The 27,995-nt window shown below is 41.5% G+C and overlaps 1 protein-coding gene and 1 long non-coding RNA gene across 15 annotated transcripts in view; one reads left to right on the top strand and one right to left on the bottom strand.

The window, feature by feature from the left end:
- Nucleotides 1-4,679: 4,679 nt before the first annotated feature.
- On the bottom strand, nucleotides 4,680-19,688 carry LOC134761808 (uncharacterized). Its single transcript, XR_010140955.1, has 3 exons — nucleotides 19,571-19,688; nucleotides 7,317-7,428; nucleotides 4,680-6,488 (listed from the first exon to the last, which is right to left on the bottom strand). It is a non-coding gene; the product is annotated as an uncharacterized LOC134761808 (long non-coding RNA).
- The window catches only part of NPL (N-acetylneuraminate pyruvate lyase), a 41,306-nt gene continuing 30,240 nt past the window's right edge, over nucleotides 16,930-27,995 (top strand). For 3 of the 14 annotated variants that reach the window (XM_054550871.1, XM_009240232.3, XM_054555275.2), the window contains exon 1: nucleotides 21,603-21,728. In XM_054550871.1, coding sequence (XP_054406846.1) covers nucleotides 21,634-21,728 — 95 coding nt within the window. In that variant the 5' untranslated portion in view covers nucleotides 21,603-21,633. 14 annotated transcript variants of the gene reach the window in all.

The following is a 27,995-nucleotide window of genomic DNA, read 5'->3' as shown; positions in this document are numbered from 1 at the left end:
TCCACTAAAAATACAAAAAGTAGCCGGGGATGGTGGCGGGCGCCTGTAATCCCAGCTACTCGGGAGGCTGAGGCAGGAGAATTGCTTGAACCTGGGAGGCAGAAGTTGCAGTAAGCTGAGATTGTGCCACTGCAGTCCAGCATGGGCAACAGAGTGAGACTCAAAAATAAAAATAAAAAATAAAATAAATAAAAAATAAAATGACACCAATTTCTTTTTTAAAATGTTTTTGATTCAGAAGGAAGCAATAAGAAGAAAAAGGCTCTGCAGAAAAAGGACCTTGTATCTTTGCAAATTTGCTGGTGAAGGGGATGCAGAGGTATCTGGGTTTTTTTGTGGTGGCTGTTTCCCAGGGATTACAATAGGGTATTTTGGACATAAAAGCAATAGCTGTGGAACAGCAGCATTTTTCCATTAAATTTGTTGTTTAGTTTGGGATATTATTCCTCAAGGCTTATTCTCAAGCACAGTTTTCCAGTTCACGCAACAGTCCTGTGATCCATCTAATATTTTTAAATAAAACGCTTTTCTATTGATTCAACAAGAATCAGCGTCTGTTGTTTGGAGCCAAGAACTTTGATTAATACAGTTATATTTCCTACAAATGTGGAAACTTATGTCTTGAAAGGTTAAATTGCTCAATATGACTAAGTCAGTCAATGACAGGGCAAAGATTTGTACCTGGACTGTCATAATCTCAAGCCCATATTCTGATGCAAAAAGAGTATACCATAAGGTCATAAAACTAATGAGTTGTGCTTGAGTTGTTTTAAAGTTAGTATAAATTATAGAAAGATCTAGTCTAACCTAAAGCTCTGAATAATAAACTATCAAGTGGAGTCCACAACCCAAATCTTTTGCTATGTAATCTAATGTGCTTTCTATGACACCTCTTATCATCATAATCCTATCACATTTTGCTTTATGTATTTTGAAACTAATTTTTAAGTGCATTTGTGTTCAAGAATATTATACAGAGAAGAGATTACCATTATTTCTTGCATCCCACACCTCTCTGTATTCAATTTCCATCTTACTGAATTACACCTTTTAATAATTCTTTCAGCCAAGGTCTATTTTGAATTATTTATCAGAAAATGCCTTTATTTTTGCCTCATTCTTGAATGATGTGTGTTTTCTGGATAGTATCTTCAAAAGATGAGCATGTATGTCCCTTCTGCCTTCCTTGCAACCACCCTGCTCCTGCGCCTGCCTGGGATGCAGACCTGAGGGACACAGCTAAAGTAGCCATGTGGGATCCTAAAATAGAAGCCACAAATTGAGAGTAACAGAGCCACTCTATCAGCCCTTGACATCTGGACTGTTACATGGGAAAGAAATAAATTTCTATCTCTTTTAAGGCTCTATATTTTGGGGTCTAACTTTTTTAAAAAAAACAATGTCTACTATGTCTTAGCAGTTGTATCCCTGTTTGCTTTGCTCTCTCCTTTCCTTATGCCTTCCTCAATATAGACGTGTACGGTACCCTGGTACACACTCCCAACCCCCACCTTCACTTTTATTTCTGGGTCCTAACCAGAATCCACAGAGTGCCTTGACTGCTATGTGACCTGGCCAGCTGCAGTTTTTTCCCAGCGGATTTTAACCCTAAGCAGGGCCTTGAACATTCCCAGGTATTGATAAAGGTATCTAGGCTTACTAGAAATAAACTGGTCCTGAACCTGAGCCAAATTCCTTAAACCTTCATATAAACTCCATACCCTGACCCCCTTGCTGCTGACATACCTAAGTAGAACATCCCTTTCCTCTCGCTTTTCATGGGAAGGATTGCTGCAGCCCACTCTGTACACAAGTTCCCCTGATAAATGCTTTGGACTGGTCACCCTGGCATTTAGTGCTCCTTTCTTTGGAATCCCAAAGAGCCCTATCTCAGGATGGTTTGGGGCACTGTCTTGTGAGAACTCCCTAGCACTGCTTTTGGGGTGACTCCCGCCACCAGTTGGGTAGGACAAAACAATATGTGTGTGAATACATAAATGCACGTACCTCCTTCTTACTTCAATTTCTCCTCTTTATGTCATATTTTTCTATCTCATTATTTCTCGGTGCTGCATTTTGGGTGACTGCCTTAGTTCTTTCTTTCAGTTCACTTGTTCTCTTCAGAAGTCTAATCTGCTATTTAACATGTCCCTTTGAGTTGTTAATGTCAACAAATATATTCTTAATCTCTACACTTTCTATTTGGTTCTTTTACAAATATACCTGGTCTTTTTTAATGCCAAAATATTCTTCTGTTTTATTCCTTCCTTTATGTCTCTGACATTTAAGAGATACTTGCATTTGGCAAATGTTTATATTCCTCCCCCCCCAAAAAAAATCATATGTTGAAATCCTAATCCCCAACATGATGGCATTGGAGGTGGAGCCTTTGGTAGATTCGTGTCTCTATAAAAGAGAGCCCAGGGCGCTCTCTCATCCTTTTGGCCATGAGACTACATAGCAAAAAGACTGTCCTCTAGGAACCAGGAAGAGTGCCCTCATCAGAAACCAAATCTGTGGGCCACTTGATCTTGGACTTCCAGCCTCCAGAACTGTGAGAAATAAATGTCTGTTGTTTGTAAGCCACCCAGTCTATGGTATTGTTTCATAGCAGCCCAAACACACCAAGACAATACTTATTTCATAGCCTCATTCAGAGTTTTTAAATTAACCCAGTTCTTGGATTGTGATTTCTCTATTTATTTTATCTTCAGGTTTCCCTTCAGGGTGATTCATTTTGTTCTTAATTTTGTATTAAGGGTTCATCTTTAGCAGAGCTTGTTATCTGACCATATACCTGTGTACCTAAATCATAGAAACAGCCCAACATGGCACTTTGTTTCTGGTGAAATTCTAAGGATTCAATTGTCCTGGACCAGATTTCATGGTAATTTCTTAGAATGAGATTTCTGTATCTCCCAAATCCTACATCTACTCATGGTAAATGCCTGGGAAACATATTTTTCCCACCCACAGCCATAGACCAACTACAAGTTTCCTTCCTCCTCTTCATAACAATTGTCAGTATTTTCCATAGTCCCTTCCTCACAGATGAGGCACCCCTTCTCCTAGGCTCCAGAGATTATTGACAAGACTCTGTCACAGGATTACCACATAAAATACAGGAAGCCCAGTTAAATTTGAATTCCAAATAAACAACTTTTTTTTTTTACCATAAATATGTTCCTTTCAACTTGTAGAACATGTTTACCCTAAAAAAATGATTCATTGTTTATCTGAAATTCAAATTTAACCAGCCATCCTTGTATTTTAATTTGCTAAATCTGACAATTCTAGTCATAGTGTTCTGCCTAAACTTGGCCTGAGGCGCCATGTCCTATCTCCAGATGGGCCTCCACACCCAAGACCCCAGATCCTGGGACCTATGTGCCATTCTAGCAACATCAGCCACAGTTATTACTCTGGCTCTGAGTTTTCTTTTCACATTGAGAACTAGAAGATTTCTCTTACTTTTTTCAATACTGGTTGTAATTGATGGGTGTGGTGGCTCACACCTGTAATCCCTGCAATTTGGAAAGCAAGGTGGGTGGATCTCTTGAGCTCAGGAGTTTGAGACCAGCCTGGGCAACATGGTGAAACCCCATCTCTACCAAAAATACAAAAAATTAGCCAGGCATGGTGGCATGCACCTGTGGCCCCACCTATTTGGGAGGCTGAGGTGGGAAGATTGCTTGAGCCCAGGAGACAGAGGTTGCGGTGAGCTGAGATTGCACCACTGCACTCCAGCCTGAGTGAGACAGTGAGACTTCATCCTAAACAAACAAACAAACAAACAAACAAAAAAAACATGGTTGTATATTTTAAATTGCTGCCACATATTATCTAGATTTTCTATGTGACAGTGGTGGAGGGAAGGCTTCTCCATGTCACCTAGTCTGCCATGTTGTCAGAAATATTTTAATTACTTCACATCTGCCCTCATCCTCCACTTGAGCACTGTACTATGCCATGAAAAAAAATGAAGCACAGAGTGGTGAATTCACCCAAATTAGTTGGAGACAAGGGAATGTCCAGGAACAAGTCCTCCTGACTTGTACTTCAGGGATGCCGCCCAGCTCATTGTTTCTACAGGACGGGTTCTCCAAAGAAAGGCAGACAGGTCCCAGTTTTGGCTAAGGTTGGACTTCCCAAAAACCTGGGTATTCAAGGATTTTCTTTATATTTTTGGGGCACAGGAAGGAAGTAAAATTCTGACTTGCTACGTTTTACCGGGCCAAGTCATAGATGAAAGGCTAAATGATGAGGTTAAAATAGAAAATTATTAACTAAAAAGGGTTGAAAAGTCTATTTTAAGACCTTAAATTAGTCAAAACCTAGGGAATGGAAGACATAGAGTCATAGGATGAGAAAATAATGTGGTTTTGTATTGAAATGTTTCAGAGAAAGGCCCCTTTAAAAACAGTTCTAAATAAAGTTCTTGGAACAGAAGAAAACTATTTTGTTTTCATTTTAGACATGGAAAATCCCCTGGACCAGAAATTCCAAAATCCTCTTTGCATATTTTCTGATTTTTTTCAATAATTCCACATCCTCTGCATGGTTTCCAGGCAGAGCCTAATTTGGCCTTGACCCTGCATGCACCAAAGATCTCAAATTCAGCCTTTGACATAATGTCACAATAAAGTTTTACTTTCTGTTCTTGTATACTGTGTGTTAAGGTATCAGTTTGTTAAAGATAAACATTTAAAATCATCACAATTTTTGAAACTCAGTTTCAGCACATCTACACTTATTTCTACATTTTTCTTATTTTTATTTTTAGTATTCTAGATGTCTTAAAAATTAATCCATGCCCTGGGCTTTCCACCCACTCTGTCAGGCTCTGCTGCTAAAAATTCACGTTGTATAAGCCTTAAAGAGTGTGTGTCCCTCCCAAACAGTTCCCACATGAATATGAGTTTAAGAAAAGAAGGTATACATTTTGCTAATAGAAATAATTTATAATTCAAAAGAAAAAGGAATAATACTTCTCGTGTTTGTCTCTGGTCCCAGAACTTACTTGTCCCACAAGACCTTTGGCTCTAATCACCTCCTAGGATTACTCCCTCTAGGTCTACGCCACTCAAAGAAGAATCATGAGATGACAGTCTAAATTATGACTATCCCAACTTTCAAAGCAAATTAAATCAGAGAACTGTAGAATTTTAATATATGTCTTATTACAAAATAAACCGTGTAACTTGGAAAACATTTGGAAATTTCGCAAAAGCATAAAGAAGTGGAAATCACATATCACTTCACCACTCAAATATGTTTCTGTGAATAAAACATGTTTTATGCATAAAACACATTTTAACAAAATGTAATCATACTCTTCAAGTTTTCAAATTTGCTTTTTTCATTTATCTATATATTGTGAACATTTCCCACAATATTACATATTTTTCTACAGTACCACTTTAGTGACTATACATTCCATTTTATAAATATGTGTTTATTTCATCAGTCCTCTCTTTGGGGGCATTTAGATTGTTCCCAGTTTCTCCTAACTCTATGATAATTATCATTGTAGTAAAGTTATTCTTGCAGTCAGCTATGATTATTACGTCCTTCGGATAAATTCCCAGAAGTGAAACTGATTGGTTGAACAATATGCACATTGTCAAAATTTTAGGCACACATTGCCAAGTTACCTTGTAAAAGGTTTATCAATCCCACCAGTAGTGTATGAGAGTACATATTTACTATTAGCTTTGAGGAATTTTGTATAAACTAAGTGATCATCAATAATGCAAAAGTATTTTTCATTTATGAAAAGGATTTACAACATGGCTCCTTTAAACAGTGAGCTTCCTGGTACATTTAAACATTCTTCAATTTAAAATATGATTTTAAGTTTCTGTAGAAATTTTCTATAACACAACTAATAAAGAAAATAAAATATTTCTCTATTTGATTTTTTTTTTTAATGGAGAATGCTACCTTTCAAAGGACTCTTTCTCTTTCTGTGTTCACCCAGCCTGAGAAGAGATACCACAGTTCAGCACCATTATTCGGCTCATAATCCATCTTCTATTTCATATTCCATTTCCCATCATGCACTGGATAAACACGGCAGCACTGACATGATGAGAAGCCTTCCCTGAAGACTGCAGCCCACACTCATCTATCCCTTCACTGAACTCCTATTATACTTATTGTCTGTACCACACAATTAGCACTTTATTATATACTGTCTTGTTCTCTAATTGTCTGTACCACACAATTTAGCACTTTATTACATTCTGTCAGATTCTGTAATTGTGTCATTTATTTTTATCATATCTCTCCAACTAGATTACAAGCACCAGGGTGGCAGGGATGCTGTCTGGTCCTGCTTTGCCATTCCACATGGCACCAAACACTGTGCCAGGCACAACAAGGTAGGCCTTCAATACATGCTGGTGAGTTTATGGGTTGATGGTGGGTGAGTGGGTTGGGAGATTTGTTGACTGACTTTCTGGTGGGCTTTAAGTAGGCTGAGTTATCTGGAAGATAGAGTAGGAAATATTAATTGATAAGGTACTGGGTAACAGAAGATTTAGGCACCATGGTCATTCCACCCACTGTCCATCTGTCCAACCTGCTTTGTTGCCTAGTAAGTCATTTGGTTCTCTCCACTTAAATTTTTCTGTATATAGTCACACATAACTTACAACAGGGATACATTCTGAAAAACACGTCATTAGGCAGTTTCATTGTTGTGTGACCATCATAGAATGTGCCTACACAAATGTAGACACTGTAGCCTACTGCACATCTGGGCTATATGGTATATAGCCTGTTGCTCCTAGGCTACAAACCTGTATAGCATGCTACCATACTGAATACTGTGGGTGATTATAACATAATGATATTTGTTTATCTAAACATAGAAAAGGTATAGTAAAAATACAATACAAAACATTTAAAATAGTACACTTGCATAGAACACTTACAACGAATGGAGATTGCAGGACTGAAAGTTGCTCTGGGTGAGTCAGTGAGTGAGTGGTGAGTGAATGTGAAGGCCTATAACAATACTGTACACCACTGCAGACCTTATAAACATTGTACATGTAGGCTGTACTTCATTATTTTAGAAAATATTTCAACAATGATAAACTTAGCTAACTGTAACTTTTTTCCTTTATAAACTTTTAAATCTTTAAAAACTTTTTGACTCCTTTGAAATAGTACTTCACTTAAAACACATTGTATAGTCATACAAAAATATTTTCTTTCTTTGTATCCTTATTCTATAAGCATTTTTGTATTTTATTTATTTATTTTACTTTTTAAACATTTTTGTTAAAAACTAAGTCACAAACACACACCTTGGCCTAGGCCTGCACAGGTTAGGATCATCAATATCACTGTCTTCCTCTTCCATGTCTTGTCCCACTGGAAGGTCTTCGGCGGCAATAACACACATGGAGCTGTCATCTCCTACAATGACAATGCTTCTTCTGGAATACCTGCGAGAGGACCTGCCTGAGGTGCTTTTACAGTTAAGTTTTAAAAATATAAGTAGAAGCATTACCCTCTAAAATAACAATTAAAAGTATAGTAAACACATAAGGAACACGTGTTTATTATCATTATAAAGTATTATATACTGTACATAATTGTATGTGCTATACTTTCATAAGGCTGGCAGTGTGGTAGGTTTGTTTACACCAGCATCACCACACCCACGGGAGTGTGCTACGTGACAACAGCTATGTTACTAGGCAATGGGGATTTTCCAAGTCCATTATAATCTTACAGGACCACCACCATATATACGGCCCATTATTGACCAAAACGTCCTTATAGGGTGCATAACTGTTATGTAGAACAGGGAAACAAGAACAAGTGACCAGACAATACCGTTTTAAAAATCACCGGAAACCACATTTTTCCTCTGATGATTTTACACTATAACATTATCTAATTGGGGAGTCACTGCTGTGTAGAGGAAAGAAGTCATGCTTTGGAATTAGAGAGACTCCTTAACAGCTGTGTGATGTTCAACAAATTGTTTAACACCTCTCCCCCTCTCTCTGCTTCCTCATCTCTGAAATTATTGTGATTATGATTATTTGTGATATTGCCACTGAGTGTCTGTAAGCCTGCTGGAGTATTCTTATTTTTCCCAATTTCTGTAACTATCATGCCTCTAAGGAAGCGTTAAGTATTATTATTACCATAATTAATACCTCTGTTTGTTTCACACACTACTTGAAGAGTTTCTGCCTAGGCTGTGATTAATGGGTTTCCTTCTCAGTATGTGTAGAGAATAAAGTCAGATAGACTTACATAAGTCATCTTTTTTCCTGATTGAAGTCATTTACATATCGTGGTCTATCACATGACATCACATTATGTCTAGTAAATAATAAGAAAAGAAATGCCCAATATTCAGCATTAACAAATTTGTGCCTCAGTCTGTCATGTTCACTTCTGCTATAAAAACTTAGGTGAATCGAGCATTGAGTTAATTATATTTCTCTGAATTTGGAATGATACAAATAAAATGTCCTGTCCCTGTGTGTCATCCATTTTCCCCTGTCTAATCAGTATGTTTTGCCATGTTCTATCCTTTTGTGTTTTTGACCTTGTTTTTTTCAACTGGCAGGTACACAATAAAATGTTAACTAGTCACCTGGCTGTTCAACATGTTATTGTTTCAAAACAAGGTCAACGAAACCTCCCCCGAAAGTGCTGTTCTAACCCTGGGTCTTCTCTAACCCTGAGGGTCCAAGGAGTCTAGAGAGCTATGAGTGGCTGCTCTATAAGAAAGTAGGTCCTCTTTAAGAAGAGCTTCTCTCCCTCTGCATGTGTTGCCTGAATATCTTTTTGGCAAAGATGGGCTGTTTCTTTCTGCATATCTATGCTAATTGGGCTGTGTTCATTTATTCTTTCAGAAATATTTATCAAGGTCAGCTGTGTAACAGACAGGAGACTGCATGCTGGAGATACAAAAATGAACACCACACAGTTAGGAGCTCGCATTCAAGGAAGCCACAGTCTAACGGGGGAAGCAGACATGTTTGCAGACAATTGCCACACAGTGAGATAAGCATTAACAGAATATGCATGGCCAGGCTATCAGCTTGAGCCCAGTAGTGACCACCACAAAGAGTCAACTTGGTCTGATAAATCTAAGGGAGCAGTTGACCTGGCTGTAGGTGCTGATTATCCTGAAGGGAAGAGGACTGCTGGAAAATGGTCTCGTGGTATCTCAGGGTGGAGAAAGGAGAGTGGGAAAGGACAGCCTTGGGATGGGTATGGGGTGACTTTGGTTCCCTGTACTTGCTCCATAGACTCATGCTTGACCTCTACAGAGACAGATTCTGCAGGTAGAGAGGGAAGGGGCTCAAGTGAGACAATGAACACATGTCATGCTCTTTTGGGGCCCAGCTGAAAAAATGTGAGGCAAAGTGGAAGAGAAGAGGCTTCTCTCCACAACTTAGGAACAGTGTGATTGATGTCCTTGGGGCCCAGGGAGAAAGCAACTTTGACTGAGACGAGACACTGCCCCCCAGTGGCCTCGTGGCAGGGGGTTCAACAAGAAGCTCAAAGTGGAAGAACAGGCAAGAGAGGAAGCACATTGCAGGGATCACCATATTGTGCCTCCCAGTAATAACGGGAAGTTGGAAGGGAGCAGTGTGTCTGCATTAGGCAGGTGGAGGCTCAAGCCAATGCCATGTGAGTATTACCACTAATATAATAACTATTCTCATTAGGGCTGGTTTGTATAGGAAACTTAATTCTCCATATGCACAAAAGTTGTGGGAACACCAAAAAAAAAAAGCACTTATTTTCTGATCACAAGATTTAAGTAGAGTGATGCCTATACTGGTTAATAATGGAATTGAGGTCTGGTAGGTGGAAAGACAAGAGGCCCAAGGTAAGTAATAAAAGGAGACTCAGACACCAGTGTTGGGGTTGGGGGGAACTGACAGATGATGAGAGGGAGTTCAGCCAGGCCTTCCCTTCCCCTCAAACAGAGGGGCTTAAGAAGCTTAAGGAGAGCTCTCAGTGGAGGAGTCAGCAAAACGGAACTAAAGAAAGTGGCCCTGAGGCTGGAGACAGGCTGGAGGCAAATAACTAGACAGAAATGTCCGCAAACAAATTCTAAAAATAAGACTTATCTCCTAAGCTAAAAAAATGAAAATCTACCTATGTGCACATAAATAGAATTCAAACAAAAAATAACCTTTCAAACAGCACTAAAGGGCACGTTGAAAAATAAGTCCCTCCTGCCTCAGCCCCCTTCCCCAGAGAAGCAGTAGGTGGCTGCCTGGCATGGCCTTGGAGTGCTGCCCCCCAGAGTCTTGACCGTCATTACAGGGTGAAAGCATAAATGTTAGGGGACCTCCAGGATCCCTAGAGCTCTAAAACCAGCAACCATCTCTGTGTGTCAGTGCTGAACCAGTTGTTAAATATTTTGAACATCACTGATATCCTTCTAGAAATATGTGCACATATACAAGTATATCCCTACACACACCTCTTTTTTCCTTTTCATACAAGTGGAAGAACTGAATAAATAGCATTCCACATTTTGCCTTTTTTTGTGCCTACTTGGTCTATCTTTAAATGCATGAATATACATTGTATGTTTTTCTTTCAGAAATAACAGAATTTAGGTTATGGAGATAACAGAATACCTAAAACTGAGAAATGGAGCACAGAAGTAACATGAGAGACTTTGGAATAACCTCTGGGAGCTTTTCATTAGGCACCAGTGAACCAGGCCAATGGCGACTGGAGAAACCACTCTGAAAGATGGAATCTGAGTGCGCTAGTCCAGGCTAACAGCACCCCGCAGGCTTGGGCAAAAGGGAAAAGGAGGGACAAGATCAGTCACATTTGCCCAGGAGGGATCTAAGCTTCCTAGAGCCCTGACTCTTAGTGCCTAAATACAGCAGTTACTGAGAATCAAACCAGCCTCGGGTGGCACCAAGTTAAATTTCAAATTTCACACTCTGAACTTCTTCCAGGGAGTTTTTCCTTCATTCAAAAGAGATATAAAGTGAAGTTCTTCATAAAAGACCTAAAATTTATTTCTCCTAATTGTCCCATTTTTACCTCAAATGCTGAAGGAAACATAGAGTTTTATTCATGAGAGAGAAAATACTTATAAACTAAACTTGAACCGGATTTTAAACTATGTTCTACACATTGAAAAGTCAAGAGCACTAGGTGTACTCTTCTTACAGGTATGTTTATTTTAAAAACCCAAAGAACCAGCCGGGCATGGTGGCTCACGCCTATAATCCCAGCACCTTGGGAGGCCGAGGTGGGAGGATCACGAGGTCAGGAGATGGAGACCATCTTGGCCAACATGGTGAAATCCCATCTCTACTAAAATACAAAAAAAAATAGCTGGGCATGGTGGTGGTGCCCTCCTGTAGTCTCAGCTACTTGGGAGGCTGAGGCAGGGAAATCGCTTGAACCCAGGAGGTGGAGGTTGCAGTGAGCGGAGATCACGCCACTGCACTCCAGCCTGGCGACACAGCGAGATTATGTAAAAAAAAAACAAAAAAACAAAACAAAAAAACACCAATATGGGACAGGAGGCAAGAGTGTTAATTTTCCATGTCTCATTTCTGTTTCTATACAACATATTTTCATTATTTTAATATAAATGAGAGAGAGAGGCAGAGATTGAAGAAGAACATTTAAAACTGAGGGAGTAAACTGCATAGGAGGAGTACACAGAATGGGAGCAGAAAACTATTATCTAATACTTTTGTTGTTCCCTGATGTCCCCAGAAATTTTCAGTCTAGAAAAAGTCATAAAGGAGCAATTTCTGCTGATAGACTGTCACCTAGTGGTGGGTTTTTACCTTATTCGTAATATAAGTAGCTGCTGAGCTTTGGAATGTTTTTAGAAAACATGCTCATTACTCTTTAAGATCTCCGAGGAACCTTTTACAATACTGTAACAAGCAGAATGTAACTCACTTTTGTGCTTCCCAAAGGTCTAATGTCCTTATAGGTAATAGCTAAAACAGGTTGCACATCCTTCAAAAGAAAGTTTGGCCTCTGTAATTATTTGAATATTGTCAAAGAAGCCCTGTAGGCAAAATTAATATTCGTAACTTTCTCTTCTGTTTACAACTCATAGCACCCTCAGTGTTCTTGCTAATGGTCAAACTAGGCCCATATTTTCTAAAGTTTTCTCCATTTTCAGGTGGTGATAAAAGAGTGTATGTAACCCACTGGCCACATTGGCCTAGAGATACGATTCAGGACAAGGAAGTCACAAACTCAGCAACAAGACAATGTTCCCCAGATTTAATCTATGCCAGGAATCCATCCTGCTTGGTCACAAAGAGGCATTACAGTCCTCTTTGTCCAGTCCTTATTCTCTGTGTAATACCAGCCCTCTTGGCCAGGAGGGTTCCTACTGTTGCCTTAACCGTAGTCAACGGGGAGGCACCCTGCTCCCATCAGTGATAACATCTATGTTCAGGCCACAGAGCCAGCACATAGCTCTCTGTTATCAACATCCATTCTGCATGCCATACTATTTCAACCATTTATGCAGTATAGGCACTATATGTGTCACATGAAACAGAACAGATAGACCACATCCACACCAAGAAGTTGTGATCAGAAGGGAAAGCACTGGGTGTTATGAGGAGAGGTTGTCACCTACATTGGGAAGATCTGAGTGAGGTCCCTTTTAGGAAGGTTGCATCTGAGTAGAAGTCAGCCAGATGAAAAGCATCCTTGTCACATGTCAAAGCCCGGATCTTGGTAAGGACTTGGGGCTTCTGAGGAACTGAACAGAGGCCAGATGCTATAAACTAACTCCACAGAAATAAAGAACATCACAAAATTCCGGGAGGCTTAAAATCTGTAGTCACAATAGCAGCATTATTCATAACAGCCAAAGAGTAGAAACAATTCAAATGTCCATCAACTGATGGGTAAATAAAATGTAGTATAGCCATACAATGGAAAAGATAAATAAAATGTGGTATAGCCATACAATGGACATAAAAAGGAATGAAATACTAACTCATTCCACAATATGAATGAATCTTGAAAATGTTATGTATGCTAAATGAAAGAAGCCAGACACAAAAGACCACATAGTATGGCTGGGTGAAGTGGCTCATGCCTATATTCCCACACTTAGGGAGGTCAAGGCAGGCAATCTCTTGGGCTCAGGGGTCTGAGACCAGCCTGGGTTACATAGTGAGACCTTGTATCTACAAAAAATAAACAAAAAATTAGCCAGATGCCGCACACGATTGTAGTCCCAGCTACTTAGGAGGCTGAGTTGGGAGGATTGATTGAGCCTGGGAGGTCAAAGGTACAGTGAGCTGTGGTCATGCCACTGCACTCTAGCCTAGGTAACAGAGTGAGAGCCTGTCTCAAAACACACACACACACACACACACACACACACACACACCATATAATTCCATTTACATGAAATGTCCAGAACGGGCAAATCTATAGAAATAGGTTAGTGGCGGCAAGGCACAGTGGCTCACGCCTGTAATCCTAACACTTTGGGAGGCTGAGGCGCGCGGATCACCTGAGGTTGGGAGTTTGAGACCAGCCTGACCAACATGGAGATACTCCGCCTCTACTAAAAATACAAAATTAGCCGGGCATGGTGGTGCATGCCTGTAATCCCAGCTACTCCGGAGGCTGAGGCAGGAGAATCGCTTGAACCTGGGAGCCAGAGGTTGCGGTGAGCCAAGATTGCACCATTGCACTCCAGCCTGGGCAACCAAAAAAAAAAAAAAGTAAAAAGAAAGAAAGAAATGTCGATTGGTGGCTGCTTACGGCTGGGGGTGGGGAGGGGGAAATAGAAAAATGAGTGACTACTAATGGCTAGAGTTTTCTTGGAGGGAGTGATGAAGATGTTCTAAAATTGTGACACAAGTTGCACAATTCTGTGAATAGACTAAAAACTACTGAACTGTTATACGCTTAAAATAAATGAATTGTATCATAGTGAATTATATCTCAATAAAGTTGTTACTTAAAAATCTGGAGTCACAGATCTTAGGTTAAGAACGCCGAATATGGAAGTATATCTCTTGTGTTCAACTCATTTTTTTCCTTCTAGCTCTTTCTCCTTAAGAACCCAGTAGGCATTCACTAAAGGGCTAAGCCAAAAGACAGCTGAGCATGGCCACACTATGCTGCCCCCTCCTGGGATCCCAAAGGGTCTTCTGAAACCAAGCTTATGCACAGGACTTTTCCCTTCTCAAGAGATGTCCCTCTCCTAGTTAGCACTCACACTCAGAAGATTAACCCTAAAGGACAAGGGTTTTTGTCTCAGGGCCAGCAATCAGTTCAACTTCTATTCGTGGCCTGTTCCCTTCTCTGAAGACCTCTGGACTCTGATGAAAAAATAAACCCTACCTTTTCCATCAGCCCCACTGGCACACCCATACAAGCCAGAATTTCCAGAAGTGACTCTCATACCCGGTTATGCGTTCTTCACAGTGAATGGAACAGACTCTTGTTCACCTGTGGACAGACCTTTTACTGGACCACAATGGGTAACAACACTTCAAGATCCAACTTAGGTCTCCTTCCTTCATAAGTGTTCCGCAATTTAGCAGTGTTTCAGTTGTTGAAAATCCGTTTTCTCTTTTCTGGTAAGTATAGCCTTACCAGAAGATAAGGGGAAACTTTCTGGGGGACCACCCCTCACGCACAGTCAGCTGAGGAGCCTGTGATGGGGGCATCACCTCCAGCTCCAAGGATAGAACATATAACTGTTCTGACCAAGTTCATTGCACCATATCTCCCAAGCTCTTTCCTCTGCACCAGTGAGTTTCAAATTTGAATTGTAGCAAACAAAATCTGATACGAAACCCTGACATACATTTGTTTTAAACAAAGGAGAGTTGATGGTAGTAATATTTCCAAATCTCACCCTCTTGGCCTGCACATGGATAGGCACTATGTCCTGCACTGTGGGAAAAACAAAGTATTGGACATGATGCCTGCCTTGAACACCTTGCAGTGGAGTTGGGGGCAAGAAATAAAAGCAAGAAAAGTAATGATGATTAAATAATACTACATAATAATAGAAGAAATCTCACAGAGGCTGCCGCTTATCAGAAGGGGGTTAGAGGCCTGCAGTTCAGCACTGAGCCTTTTGCTGCCTCTCTTCTTCTAAGCCCTACTCATTGTCTGATATTTAGCTTGGCTGTGACCTTCCCCAGTAAGACGTTTCTGGAACACCCTCCTGCCTCATCACACACACACACACACACACACACACACACACACCACCGCCTTCAGCCCAGATTAGAGCTCAGTGTTCCTGTAATATCTCTGTACAGGTCTATCACTGCATTTACCATATTTTAAAAGAACAATGTCTCCCCAACACTTCACAGTATAGGCTCTGAGTTTCATAAGGGCATAGAGTGGATACTGTAAGAATGCAGTGAGATTCTCCCTACTCCACGCTCCTTTCTTCCATCTTTTGTTCCACGGATGTCAGCCCTACATCAGTCTGCAGGCTGCTCCTGTCTGCTCCAACTCCCTCCCCCAATAAGTCTCTTGCACATCTAATCCCATCTTAGCATCTGCTTCTTGGTAAACACTAACAAATTATTATAAGGAATTACTTTGCACTACCATATTTATACAAAAAGTAGCTAGTTCATGCATTTAGAATATTGGTTTGTTGGTTGACAATGTTAAGCCTAATGACCTATACCTTTTTGGGTATTGACATACTTAATTTTGCACTTATTAAACTGTGACTTTCCAAAAAAAAAAAAAAAAAAAAAAAACCACTTTCATTGTACCATTAGGATATAATATTCTTGTTAATATTACAAAAACCAAACCAAAACAAAAAACCATGCTGTAGCCTTAGGAGAACTTGCTTGATTTAACTAAGGGTTTTTCTTTTTCTTTTCTTTTTGTATTTATTTTTTTTTTCCTGTAGGATAACACAGTGTTAAAAGCACAAGCTTCTGGACTGCTTGAAATCAAACCACAGCTTAACCAGCTCTATGGCTTTTGGCAAATTACTTCAACTCTTTAAACCTGTTTCTGATCTGTAAAATGGAATGATCCTTGCTCATCTGTAATATATAAATTTATAAAGCAGGACCCACCAATGGGGTTATTTTATGAATTAAATGTTAAAACGGCTAGAATGGTGCAGGCTGAGTAAGCACTGAACACAGTACTTATTAGCTATTATCTCTGGTGCTGTGTGCAATGAAAGAACTATTAGAATACATTTAAAAGCACTTTGCAAACTGGAAAGCCCTTTGAACAATTTAGTTTCTCTAAATGTAATAATAAGCATCAGCCATCGCCTTTTATGGAAAATTGAGGTGGAATCACATCAGCAAGAGAAGACTGAGGACTTGTCTCTGGCTCTGTTCCTGATTTATTTACACAGTACATGATCCTAGAATAAGACTTCTGATACTCCTGAAAGTAGAGGCGGTTGGGTTAAAAATACTTTTCCCTTTCAAAACTCTTTCAAATGTTCTCCAAAAGAAGCCAGGAAAGCTCCTGTATGAGTAGATAATTCACTTTAAAATTCGCTCATCTCTCTTTAACACGAGAGTCTGCAGGGCTTGTGCAGCGGCGTCAACCCAAAGAGAGCTGAACGCGGATGGGCAGTTGGGGTTCTCCGTACGCCTCGGAAACAGCAGCCCAACGCAGAACCACGAGATAACGGGGATTGCAGAGCCCTGCGCAAAAGAAGGAAAATTAAGACGCAGCGGAGCCCAGGAGGTGCCCGCACGCGGGAAGGACTGGCGTGCAGACGAGGCAGGGGGAGGTTTGCACTCGGCGTGGCGCGGGTGAGCGGCGTGCCCTCGAGCACCCGGCCGCCAGTTCGGATGCTCCCGATCCTCGGGGAGCCGGGGCGCTGCGCCGGAGTCACTTCAGCCCACGTTGTTCAGGTGACACCCGAGGAAGAGAAGACTCCAGTGTGCAAAACATTTCGGGGTTTCCGGGCCAGCGGTTCCGGGCGCGCCTCTCGGGCGGCGGCGCAGAACTACAACCCCCAGACTCCCCGGCGTGGCGGCACGTGGGCCCGAGCCGGGCGGCCGCGGATATAAAGCGCGGCGGCGGCTGCCGGGCTGAGCGGCGGCACGGACAGAGCGGAGGCCTGGGTGAGCGCGGCCCGCGACGGCGCGGGCGAGGACCGACGGACGCAGACGGCCCGATGACCTGGGTGTTCGGGCGGAGGGGCGCTGGGGCCTGATTCGCGGGTGGGTGAGACGGTGACGGACCCGGAGGAAAGGGGGAAGGCAGATACGCTGGGAAACGGATCTGGGGAAGGTGTGAATGCGAAAAGTGTAGGGACAGACGGGGCAGAAGGGCTTACTCCCCCGGATTGTTTGCAGACAGCATATCTGCCGGGTCTCCAAAGGTCCTTTCCTCAAAATAGAGTTAGCAATTGAGCAGAAGAGAGCTTAAAGTTAAATCTCATACATCCCCCCTTCACTTTAGGAGAAATTGGTGATTTTCTGCTTTTTTAAAAATCCCTATTTGTATCTCCTCCGAGTACCTGTCCCTCAAGATATTCTCTGCCCAGAGGTACATTCTGCCCCCACTTTCTGTCTCTTAAAAAAACAACTCTGCCATTTTAAAAAGAATTTGACTTAGGCAGCTTTAATTCTTTGCACTAAGTGTCCTTATCTGTGGATGGAGGTATAAGATTTCAAGAGTAATACCCCCCCCCCAATGTTTCAGTAATAATCTAAATTCACATTAAGCCTTAGGCTGGAGAACATCTGAGCCATTCGCTTTAGCTACTAGCTCTGAAAACTTCAAAGCATAACATTCCCAAGTTTATCTAAAACTTGAATCTTAAAAATATTGATAATTCTCTGTTAGGCTTCAAAGCATAACTTTCCCAAGTTTATTAAAAACTTGAATCTTAAAAATACTGATCATTCTCTGTTAAAGTCTTTTGTTGTTGTTGTTGTTTTGTTTTGTTTTTGAGACAGAGTCTCGCTCTTGTCGCCCAGGCCGGACTGCAGTGGCGCTATCTGGGCTCACTGCAAGCTCCGCCTCCCGGGTTCACGCCATTCTCCTGCCTCAGCCTCCCGAGTAGCTGGGACTACAGGCACGCACCACCACGCCCGGCTAATTTTGTATTTTTAGTAGAGACGGGGTTTGGCCATGTTGGCCAGGCTGGTCTCGAACTCCTGACCTCAGGTGATCCGCCCATCTCGGCCTCCCAAAGTGCTAGGATTACAGGCTTGAGCCACCGCGCCTGGCCAAAGTCGTTTTTATCCCATTTCTTCCTGTAGGCGTTTCACAGTTTGCAAAGGCAGCAAATTTTTATTTAGTGTAGTTATCTGTGCAAAGAAATTTTCCAAGCTGCCATTGCCCCCAGATGGCAGACAGTCTAGGAGAGGAGCCAAAACCACCCTGCTTAATAACTCTGATGTAAGGTTTTTAATGAAAAGCCAGTGTTTGGGGGAATTCTGAGGTTTAAGAAATTATTTTCGGCTGGGGTATCAGGAAATCCCCTGGCTTTTAAAATGAGGGGTTTTTTGGTTTTTGTTTTTGTTTTTAAGCTATACCTGCTGGAATGGATAAAGTGAGCTTTAAAAGTTGATCAGACTGAAGAGATTGAAGTGAGAGAACCACAGGAACAAAGGCAAGCAGACAGACAGTGAAAGGTAGGTAGGAGGAACAGCAAACAGTTTGTTCAGCTGGGCAAGTACAGTGCAGGCATGAAGATTTCAATAGAGACCCAGACCCCAGGGAGTTGGGTCTTTATTAGCCTACTGGCATTTTCTAAACAGGACAAAGACAACACCAGAAATGCTGGTGTTACTGGAAGATTAATCTGACAGCTGGTGTGGATTGAAGGAGAAGAAAAGAGGGATTAGGACAGTGATTCCTAACCCCTATCCTACACTCCCAACGGCCCCTTGTTTTGAATTTTTGAACTAATCAAACTACATTTGTGGTAATTAATTTTATTTCTTTCCATCAAAGACACATATAAAACTGCCAATTTGAGCTTCTGATGATTCTAAGAACATCAGTGTTACTGTCCTTAGTATCAAATAAATGCAGGCAAAAGCACAAGACTACAGAGTTTTATTTAGCCTGAACAGCCTAGTAGTGTTGGATTTAGGAAATGTTTAATGCTGACTCAAGCTCTCAGGACTCTTATCACTTGAACCTTCTTGGGCCCTGTGGACCTGGGGTTTTGCCTATTTGTCTAGATAAGAGGTAACGAAGGGAAAAATTATAAAGGTGAAAGGAGGAAAGGAGGAATAGCAGGGGAAGAAGATAACAGAATTGAAATGACTTAGTCCCTAAATAGACAAGAGTAGTGAGTGTTGGAAAGGAGGCACCAGCAGAGCAAAGATGACTGGGAAGATGATGCTGGTAAGGGCGTGATAGTATTTTCTACTGTCCTATACACATCAGGCAAGACTTCATGGAGAACACTGAACACGTTCTCACTATGTGTCTAGCATTGTTGTTAATCAATTTACATGAATTAGTTCATTTAATTCTCTCAACCCTATGAAATATAATTACTATTATACTCATTTACAGAAGGGGAAACTGAAGCAGAAAGAGGTTACTTAATGGGCTCAAGGTCACCTACCTGGTAAGTGGTGGAGCCAGGATGCAGATCCATGAGGTCTGACTCCAGAGCTGGCCCTCTCATCCCTCTGCAGTAAGGAACAATGGAGATGACAGGTTCCCTTTGGGCATGTTAAGTTGAGATGCTTGTGGGAGTGCTAGGTGAAGATATACAGCAGGCATAGCATCAATCTCCTTTGATGCTTAAACATCCCTCCAGGGGGGAGATGGTCTAGGTTATGGGCCTTTAAGGCTCAGAGGCTAAGTGGCCTGCTTATTGTACTGAAGGTGGTCACATGAAGCTCAAAGAAGGATTAGAGCCACATCTTATGATTTCTTATCTTGTGTTTTCCCATGGGCCAGGTTATTGGATTCATCTTTCTAAACTTCCAATCTGATTTTAGTCTCATGTTTGAACTAGGAAATAGAGCAAAGCTACATGCAGGACTTGGTCTTGATTTTAGGAGCAACTCTTGCTAAGAACATGTCTGTTTGCAAGGAAGGTATCATGTTGTCTTTCTACTGAAAGCAGTCAGTGTTTCTCAAGGGCTTACCTGAGCCAAGACTCTTGGGGAAGAAAAATAGAAGATATGGTCTCTGTGTTTCAGAAGTTTATTCTCCTATTTGGGAAGATAAGATGAACAATTAGAAGAGCAAACAAAACAAGATAGCTCATAACTAAGTACTACATTATGTGGGTTAGATTTAAGTATAGTGGGCATTGGGTTTTTGAATGTGCCAGTAATGTCAGAACTATAGCATAACCCTTCTTGTTGGTCACCTACAGACATCACTTTATTTGCTACAAAGCCACTATCTTTTGTAGAATTGTCATCAAATACTATCTGATTATATTTTATTTTCATTTTAAATTGTTAGACATTAAATTTGTGGTCTGAAATTGCATTTGTGGCTTTTTATGTCTTATAGCTCAAAAAACAATAATGCTTCTAGAACTAGCAAACGTCAGAGCTGCGAGTTGAACCAGGTGGTCTGCCTGTGGAACCGAGGCTTTTAACCAGTCTGCTCTGTTGTTTCTTGTGGCCCATCCAGAGTCTTTTACACTGATTATGGGCAGGTACACTCTCTGCCAGATGGTGAGAGATCCTTTGGCTCCAAATGAGTGGTGTGAGTTTGACTCTTCCAGCAGTGTGCTCCCCATCTGTGGAAGCCATCATCCAGTCACAGTCTGTACACCTGGTTCAGTCACCCACATATTCTTCGCTCTTGAATTGAACACCTGGTGTCAAGCAGAGGGCTCACTGCAGAGAGCAAAGGCAAATGAAACATCCCTGTCCTGGGAGCCTGCTGTAGTGGGGAAGAGGGAGGTGAATATGCAGTCTACATGGTTAACTAGAACTAGGAAAACTGGACAAAACTGGGCAAAATTAGGATATGAAAAGATAGGTAAATCTGAAGGTAGTTATGTAAATCATGATGAAACCTTAAGACAGGCTTGTTTTAGGTGAGATTCTAAGAATGAAGACAATGGAAAGAGAAAATGTCCATATTTTCTTTTATGACCATATTTCAGTTTAAGTAATAGTACAGTTGACCCTTCAATTACGTGGATTTGAAGTGTGCAGGTCCATTTACACAGATTTTTTTCCAACCAAATACGGATAGAAAATCAGTATTTGCAGGATGCAGAATTCTCATATGCCAGGCTGGGGCTGACTGTGTGACTTGAGTAGGCATGGATTTTGGTATACACAAGGGTCCTGGAACTGATCTTCTGTGTATACTGAGGCATGACTATAATTCACTGTACGTTTTACTTACCTGAGTTAGGTTCAAGCTCTTTCTTGGGTCTGCTGCTGTTAACCTCTATCCTTTGAGGTTTTAGATTGCTTCCATCATCTGTATAGATAAAATGGGAGACTGTCCACATAGTATTTTCTCAAGTCTACCCTCTCCTGTCTTAAAGTTTCCTCAATAGAATTAAGCTCTAAAATTTTACCATCTTGTATTTGCTCTGTGTGTTTGTGTACTTGTAAGCACATTTTACAGTTCTAAACTAGAAATGGACTTTGCCTGGGAGTTTTATCATTGACATTCCTTGAAGAAAGAGAGAAATTACATTGTATGTTTTCCAGACCTACCAGCAGCTCAATGGCCTTCCCAAAGAAGAAACTTCAGGGTCTTGTGGCTGCAACCATCACGCCAATGACTGAGGATGGGTAACTATCATTTGGGGCCTTGAGGGGATCAGTTGTCATTCAACCGAAAAGGAGAGAAGTTCTTTGTAACAACAGTCACTTAAGACCCTGCACCTCTGTGGAACTGTTGCCAAAAGGCAGCTTCTGTCTGTCATCCCTCTGCACTGTCTCTGATCCCCAAGTCTGAGGAGGCATTATATCTCTGACCCCAAAGTCAGAGAAGCACTATATCACCTTGCAGAAAGGGAGAAGGTGAGAAATGGCAGCTTGCCTTTCTCCCAGTGTCTGTAGCGCCACAGAGCAAATTCTCCTTGGATTTCACCACAGCCTTGGCCTTTCTAAACAAGGCCAGTAGCATTGGATGAGAATCCCATTTTAGCATAATTGGATATCAAGCACTGACCTAGGCCCTCTCAGGTTGCTGTCTCTAGACGTCAGCATGATTCCACTTCAGGCTGTTCATAGACTTGATAAAAATGTCCTACCCTGAGGAAAGTGGGAGGTTATCTGCAAGATGGACTTTTTTTTTCCTGTTTACAGCCTCATTTCAACATTGACTAGATGTTGGGCAGCGGGGGAAGGGAAGTAACAACAGTTCACTGTTGACTAATCATTACCGCAAGCAAGTATTTTGACCTCCAGATGAATACAGTGGCAGTCCTTCTGCTAAAAAATCAGATAACAAAAAGGCCCTGTGACATAGGGAGCCATGCACTGTGTATAACTCCTCCTTGAACATCACCCCTGACAAAAGAGAGTTCATCCACCTCCTGGATCTACATGTTTTTGACCCGTCAGAGGAGTCAGGCTGCCAAAAAGTTAGAATGCTGGCTTATTTAAGCTTCTCCTTTCTTTCTGTGTAATATTATAATAATAATCATACCTACATAATGAATTATAAGCTTTAATGAGATAATTCATACAACAGTGCTTGGCACAGGGTCAATATGCACTTAGGTCAAAAAGTTTGAACTGCCTTTATGGCATAAGGCAGAGGCAAAAGGAAGATGTATTTAGTACACCTTTTACAAGGGACTTTCTTTTTGGTCTTCTGTTGCTGAATTTATAAACGTTCATCTTACCCTTTTAAAGGAGATGAAATTTCTTATGTCTTTTAGTATTCTCCTTCAAAGTTGGCCATTTTGCAGTTCTACCTTAGAGACTTTCCAATGACTCCAAGACTTCTGGCTTCTAAGATCCATGAAAAATCACATCCTTACTAGGTCTAAATAAGATTCTTGCTGATATGGCATTTAGATTACTCAGCTGGTTAATAATAATTTTTTTTCTGTTACTTCCCCTTTCCACAAGTTTTAAGAAAGACTGGCATCAGCTGTTTCTCAATGCATCAGTCACTTGTTCGCAGATCAAACAGAAGACATGTGATTGCATGAATCGGCAGGATTTACTTCCTGTTACAGAGTGAGATCCTTCCTGTAATCTCCTAACACTGCATCTGGTCCATACTACTTTAACCTTTTAATAAGACCCCTCTTATCCTGGAAGTGGCTTCGTAAAACAGTCTTGTTTGTTCATCAGGGACCCACGGACAATGTCAGTGTGTTCTTCCTCCCTGTTTTGCTGTTTTCCTGGAAGGCCAGATCCCATGATAGAGATAACTAAAATGACTTTTTCTGGATCTTTTTCTGTTTCCCAAAAATCTGTGGTCCTGCTGCGTCCATTTTACTATTTTCTCATCAATTCTGCGTTTTTCTTCTAGGAACCTTACTTTCCTGAGGTGTGAAATCAAAAAAAAAAAAAAAAAAAGAATGCATTATGTGTAGGCTCTTTCAGAAATAAATAGTGTAGGTCAGTGTATAGCACAGAGTAGGCATGTGAGCCATGTTAGTTCCCTTTTCTCCCACCACCTGCTTCATCAAACATTCCTGTAGGTACAAAGTAGCTTTGGAACACCCACCAAGAACATGTAGGCTTTAATGTACTTACCCACAAGGGAATCTGCACTTCTGGCATGTTTCTAAGACATGAGATGGAAGGAAGGGGCGCATGGAATCTAATACCTGGAAATACTGCCAGGTGACCTGCCATTGTGGGAGTTCTAACCTGAAATGTACATATACATATCCTCCATAATTCTGAGTGGCTGAACAAAGACTATTTCCCTATATCCTTTTTTCTTCTCAATTCCAATGAAAGCTCAGTAACAATTCAGCTTTCTGCATATAAGTTGATGTCCTGGAGTAGGGTAGCTGGCAGAAAGAACATGGGTAAGTAGATATTAGTGAAACGATCTGGGTCCTGGATCCCAAGCTTTGCCACCAGTTAGCTCTCCGACCCTGGGGAGATCTTGTCACCTTTTAAGAGCTCTCTTGGCCTGAGGAGATCTTGTCACCTTTTAAGAGCTCTCTTGGCCAGGCACGGTGACTCACGCTTGTGATCCTAGCACTTTGGGAGGCCGAGGTGGGCGGATCATGAGGTCAAGAGATCGAGACCATCCTGGTCAACATGGTGAAACCCCCTCTCTACTAAAAATACAAAAATTAGCCGGGCATGGTGGCGCACACCTGTAGTTCCAGCTACTTGGGAGGCTGAGGCAGGAGAATCGCTTGAACATGGGATGCAGAGGTTGCAGTGAGCCAAGATCATGCCACTGCACTCCAGCCTGGGCAACAGAGTGAGAATTTGTCTCAAAAAAAAAAAAAAAACTCTTTCATATTCTCCAAAGAAAGTTCAACCACATTATCTCTATGACCCTTTCCAACTCTTAAGTGTCTGCAGTCCTCTCATGCCATTGGGGATATTGTGGAGATCACCATTAAATAAGAATGTATAAAGTACCTATAATTCCAGTCCATCGTCCACACTGTAGCTCAGTGAGCTTCCTAGTAAATAAATCTGATCATGTCACTCTCCTCTTTAGGAATCTTTTGACTCTCTTTTGTCTAAGCCTTGCTACCCATCATATGGCCCATGGACCTGTTGCTCCACCACCATGGGAACTTGGTAGAAATGCACAATCTTGGGCCATATCATACCACAGATCAGTCCTGCATTTTAGCAGTGTCTCAGATGATTCTTTAGCACATTAAAGTCTGAGATGAGCCGGTCTAAAGATTAAAGCCCAGGCTCCCTGGGATGGCGTAGGAAGTCCTTCACAGTTTACCTTTCCTGCTTCATTTCTTTGTCACCATACCTCTTCTGCCTTTCATGTCTTTACTCATTCTCTTTCCTCTGCCTTTTTCTACCACCATCCTCTTCTTTCTTGCTCCACTTGAACACTTCTACTTATCTATCAAAACCATCCTTAGAAATTCTTCCCCAATTCTCTTAAAAGAAGTTAGATGACCCTTCTATAGCACCCTGTCCATACTCTTCCCCTGTGATCCCATAGCACCCTTTTTGTATTGTATCAAAATTATTTGTTTATAATTATTATTACAATAACTTTTTGTTACTTGCCTATGTCTTCCAGCAGGCTTTGAGCTGCTTAGCCCTGTTCAATAGATATTGAATGCCGATAATATACAAGGACTGAGAAATTATCTTATTTATCTTTATATCTTAAGCATGTGGCATAGTTGTGGTAGCTTTTGTTATTTTATGAGTGAATATACTGCAGGAATTACTAGTGCTGATAGTCGAGAAAAAGGGAAGGAAGCAAACACTGATTGATGCTATGTCAGTCATCATGCGGGCATTTTCATTTACATGTTCCCACTTAATCTTGACAACAGCTATGTGAGGGAGCCATAGGTATCTCTGTCCTGGCAGTTGAAGAAACTGAGATCCTAAAGGCTAGCACAGCTGCCCCAAGCCACACAGCTAGAAAGGGAGGATTTAGTGTATAAAAAGGCAATTCTACACTAGCAAGTCTAATGAAAGACTTGCTTTTTTTTTGAGACAAAGTCTCGCAGCAGGCCGGAGTGCAGTGGCACAATCTCGACTCACTGCAACATCCCCCTCCCAAGCTCAAGTGATTCTCCTGCCTCAGCCTCCCGGGTAGCTGGGATTAGAGGCATGCATCACCCTGCCCGGCTAATTTTTGTGTTTTTAGTAGAGACGGGGTTTCATCATGTTGGCCAGGCTGGTCTCAAACTCCTGACCTCAAGTGATCCGCCCGTCTCGGCCTCCCAAGGTGCTGGGATTACAGGCATGAGCCACTGCGCCAGCCAAGACTTGCTTTCCTTATTTGTTCTAAGAACTCACTTTTTCTTTGGGCAGGCTCAGTCATTAGACCAGAAAGTCCATTTCAGATCTAAAATGTCAAGAAAAAAGTTGTGTTTTTTCCCTCAAATGTTCTCGGCATCACCCTGGGGAATCTTCACAACACCCTCTGGTAAAAACAAATCTGTTACCCCAGTGAGAAAAGGCCTGGCCTGCTAGAATCAGACTGGCATAGATTATTGTCTTTTTAATAGTCTTTGAGAGACGAGGGGACCCAGACTCCCAAAACAGAACATTTTCCACCTCCAACAGGGTGGGCAGGTTAGTCCCTGCCTGCCTCCCTGCTGAAAGAATTTTAAAATAACCAGTGGCTATTTTGCCAAGAGTACGTATAACTGCTGTCTGATTGAATGCTGAGAGATATGTATAAAAGGCAAAAGAAAATGGAAAATCAGATTTTCTGATATACATGCCACATCATGTCAGGTATGAAAATAGCCTGTCCTGTGGATTCTGTCTTCTCAGATGAAGTGAGTCTTTCATGGTGGTTCATGCACCAGGAGAGGAAACAAACAGCAATAGGGATTTCTCCCTGAAAAGCCACTTCAGAAAAATTCTATCACCCTTTTACCCTAAGAGAAGAGTTGTAGAGGCTACCTGCAGTTTCACAATCCCCCCACTCTGGACCTCAATTTGTGGCAAAAAGAACAGAAGACTCTCTTCCGCTTATGTAGTTTGGGCAAACTAAATGTCTAAAAACAGACAATTAGAAAAAGGAATTAGAACAGACGATTAGAAAAAGTAATTATACTCATCCATAAAATAGAATGTTGTTTAGCCGGTATAGTAATGGACCATCTAAAAATGTGGGAAGATGTTAAAATTAGAATGCTGAATGAAAAGTTTAAAACTGTGTCTAACATGGCCATATTTATACAAGAAAATATAATGTGTATTTGTGAATAGAAGAATATCAAACTAAGAGGAATCATCTCCAGAGATATCCTGAGTGGGTTTTCTTTTTTTATTGTATGTACTTTCTAAAGTAAACTATATAGCTCCTGTAATTAAAAAAAAGTTAAATAAAATTAATGGGGCACAGTGGCATACATTTGTAGTCCCAGCTATTTGGGAGGCTGAAGTGGGAGGATTATTTGAATTCAGGAGTTTGAGGCCAACCTAGACAACATAGCAAGACCCTGTCCTCCCCCTCCCCCAAAAAAAGCCCCAAGGCATGAATCTAAACCCAACTCAAAGAATCTGAATCCCCAGGAATTGAAATTAAGACATTAAACTGGGTTTAAATATAAAAATGACTACAGCAAGCATGGAATTTGGTTCTGGGTCACTCTCCCCTGATGTGCCCAGTTGTTAGATGCGTTCTTGGGGCTCATGAAAGAAGAGAAGGTGCAGTGCAGCCTATTCAAGTGAATTGACTTCTGTCAACTCACTTCTGTGAGTACTGAGCTCCAAATGCCCAGTGGTGGGCGGAAGAATAATCCAATCTCATTGTTTCCAGTCTCTCTAGTGACTTTCTGGTAACTGATCATGGTTAATGGCCTCTGATGATGAAAATAGACCTAGGTACCATGAGAGTAGGGTGGGAAAACAAGTGAAGGGACAGGCTGGGCATGATGGCTCACACCTGTAATTCCAGCACTTTGGGAGGCTGAGGCAGGCAGATTGCTTGAGCCCAGGAGTTCGAGACCAGCCTGGGCAACCTGGTAAAACCCTGTCTCTACAAAAAATACAAAAATTAGCTGGGCGTTGTGGCACACACCTGTAGTCCTAGCTACTGGGGAGGCAGAGGCCGGAGGATCACTTGAGCCTGGGAGATTAAGGCTGTAGTGAGCCGTGATTATGCCACTGTACTCCAGCCTGGGTGACAGAGCAAGACCCTGTCTCAAAAAAAAAAAAAAAAAAAACGGACAGAATCCTCAAGGAGAATTATTTTCACCCTAACCCTACCTTTTGGGTACCTGTGTAACAAATATGGTAGTAGCCCTGGATGATTTCACCCCCACTTGTGCCTGGAGCTGCTGAGCATCCCAGCCCAAAGCTGCAAACTTGCACCTGCAGAGTCAGGCAGGGATCTGAAATGCCTGAGGGACCTGAGGGCATCCAGTCCTCTAAAGTAGGGCCTACTGCTGCTCTTTCTAATTT

Source organism: Pongo abelii, chromosome 1 (assembly GCF_028885655.2).
Source record: "Pongo abelii isolate AG06213 chromosome 1, NHGRI_mPonAbe1-v2.0_pri, whole genome shotgun sequence".
NCBI classification, from domain to species: Eukaryota; Metazoa; Chordata; class Mammalia; order Primates; family Hominidae; genus Pongo; species Pongo abelii.
Note: the sequence above shows the minus strand (reverse complement) of the source record. Positions and strands in the feature narration are given on the sequence as shown.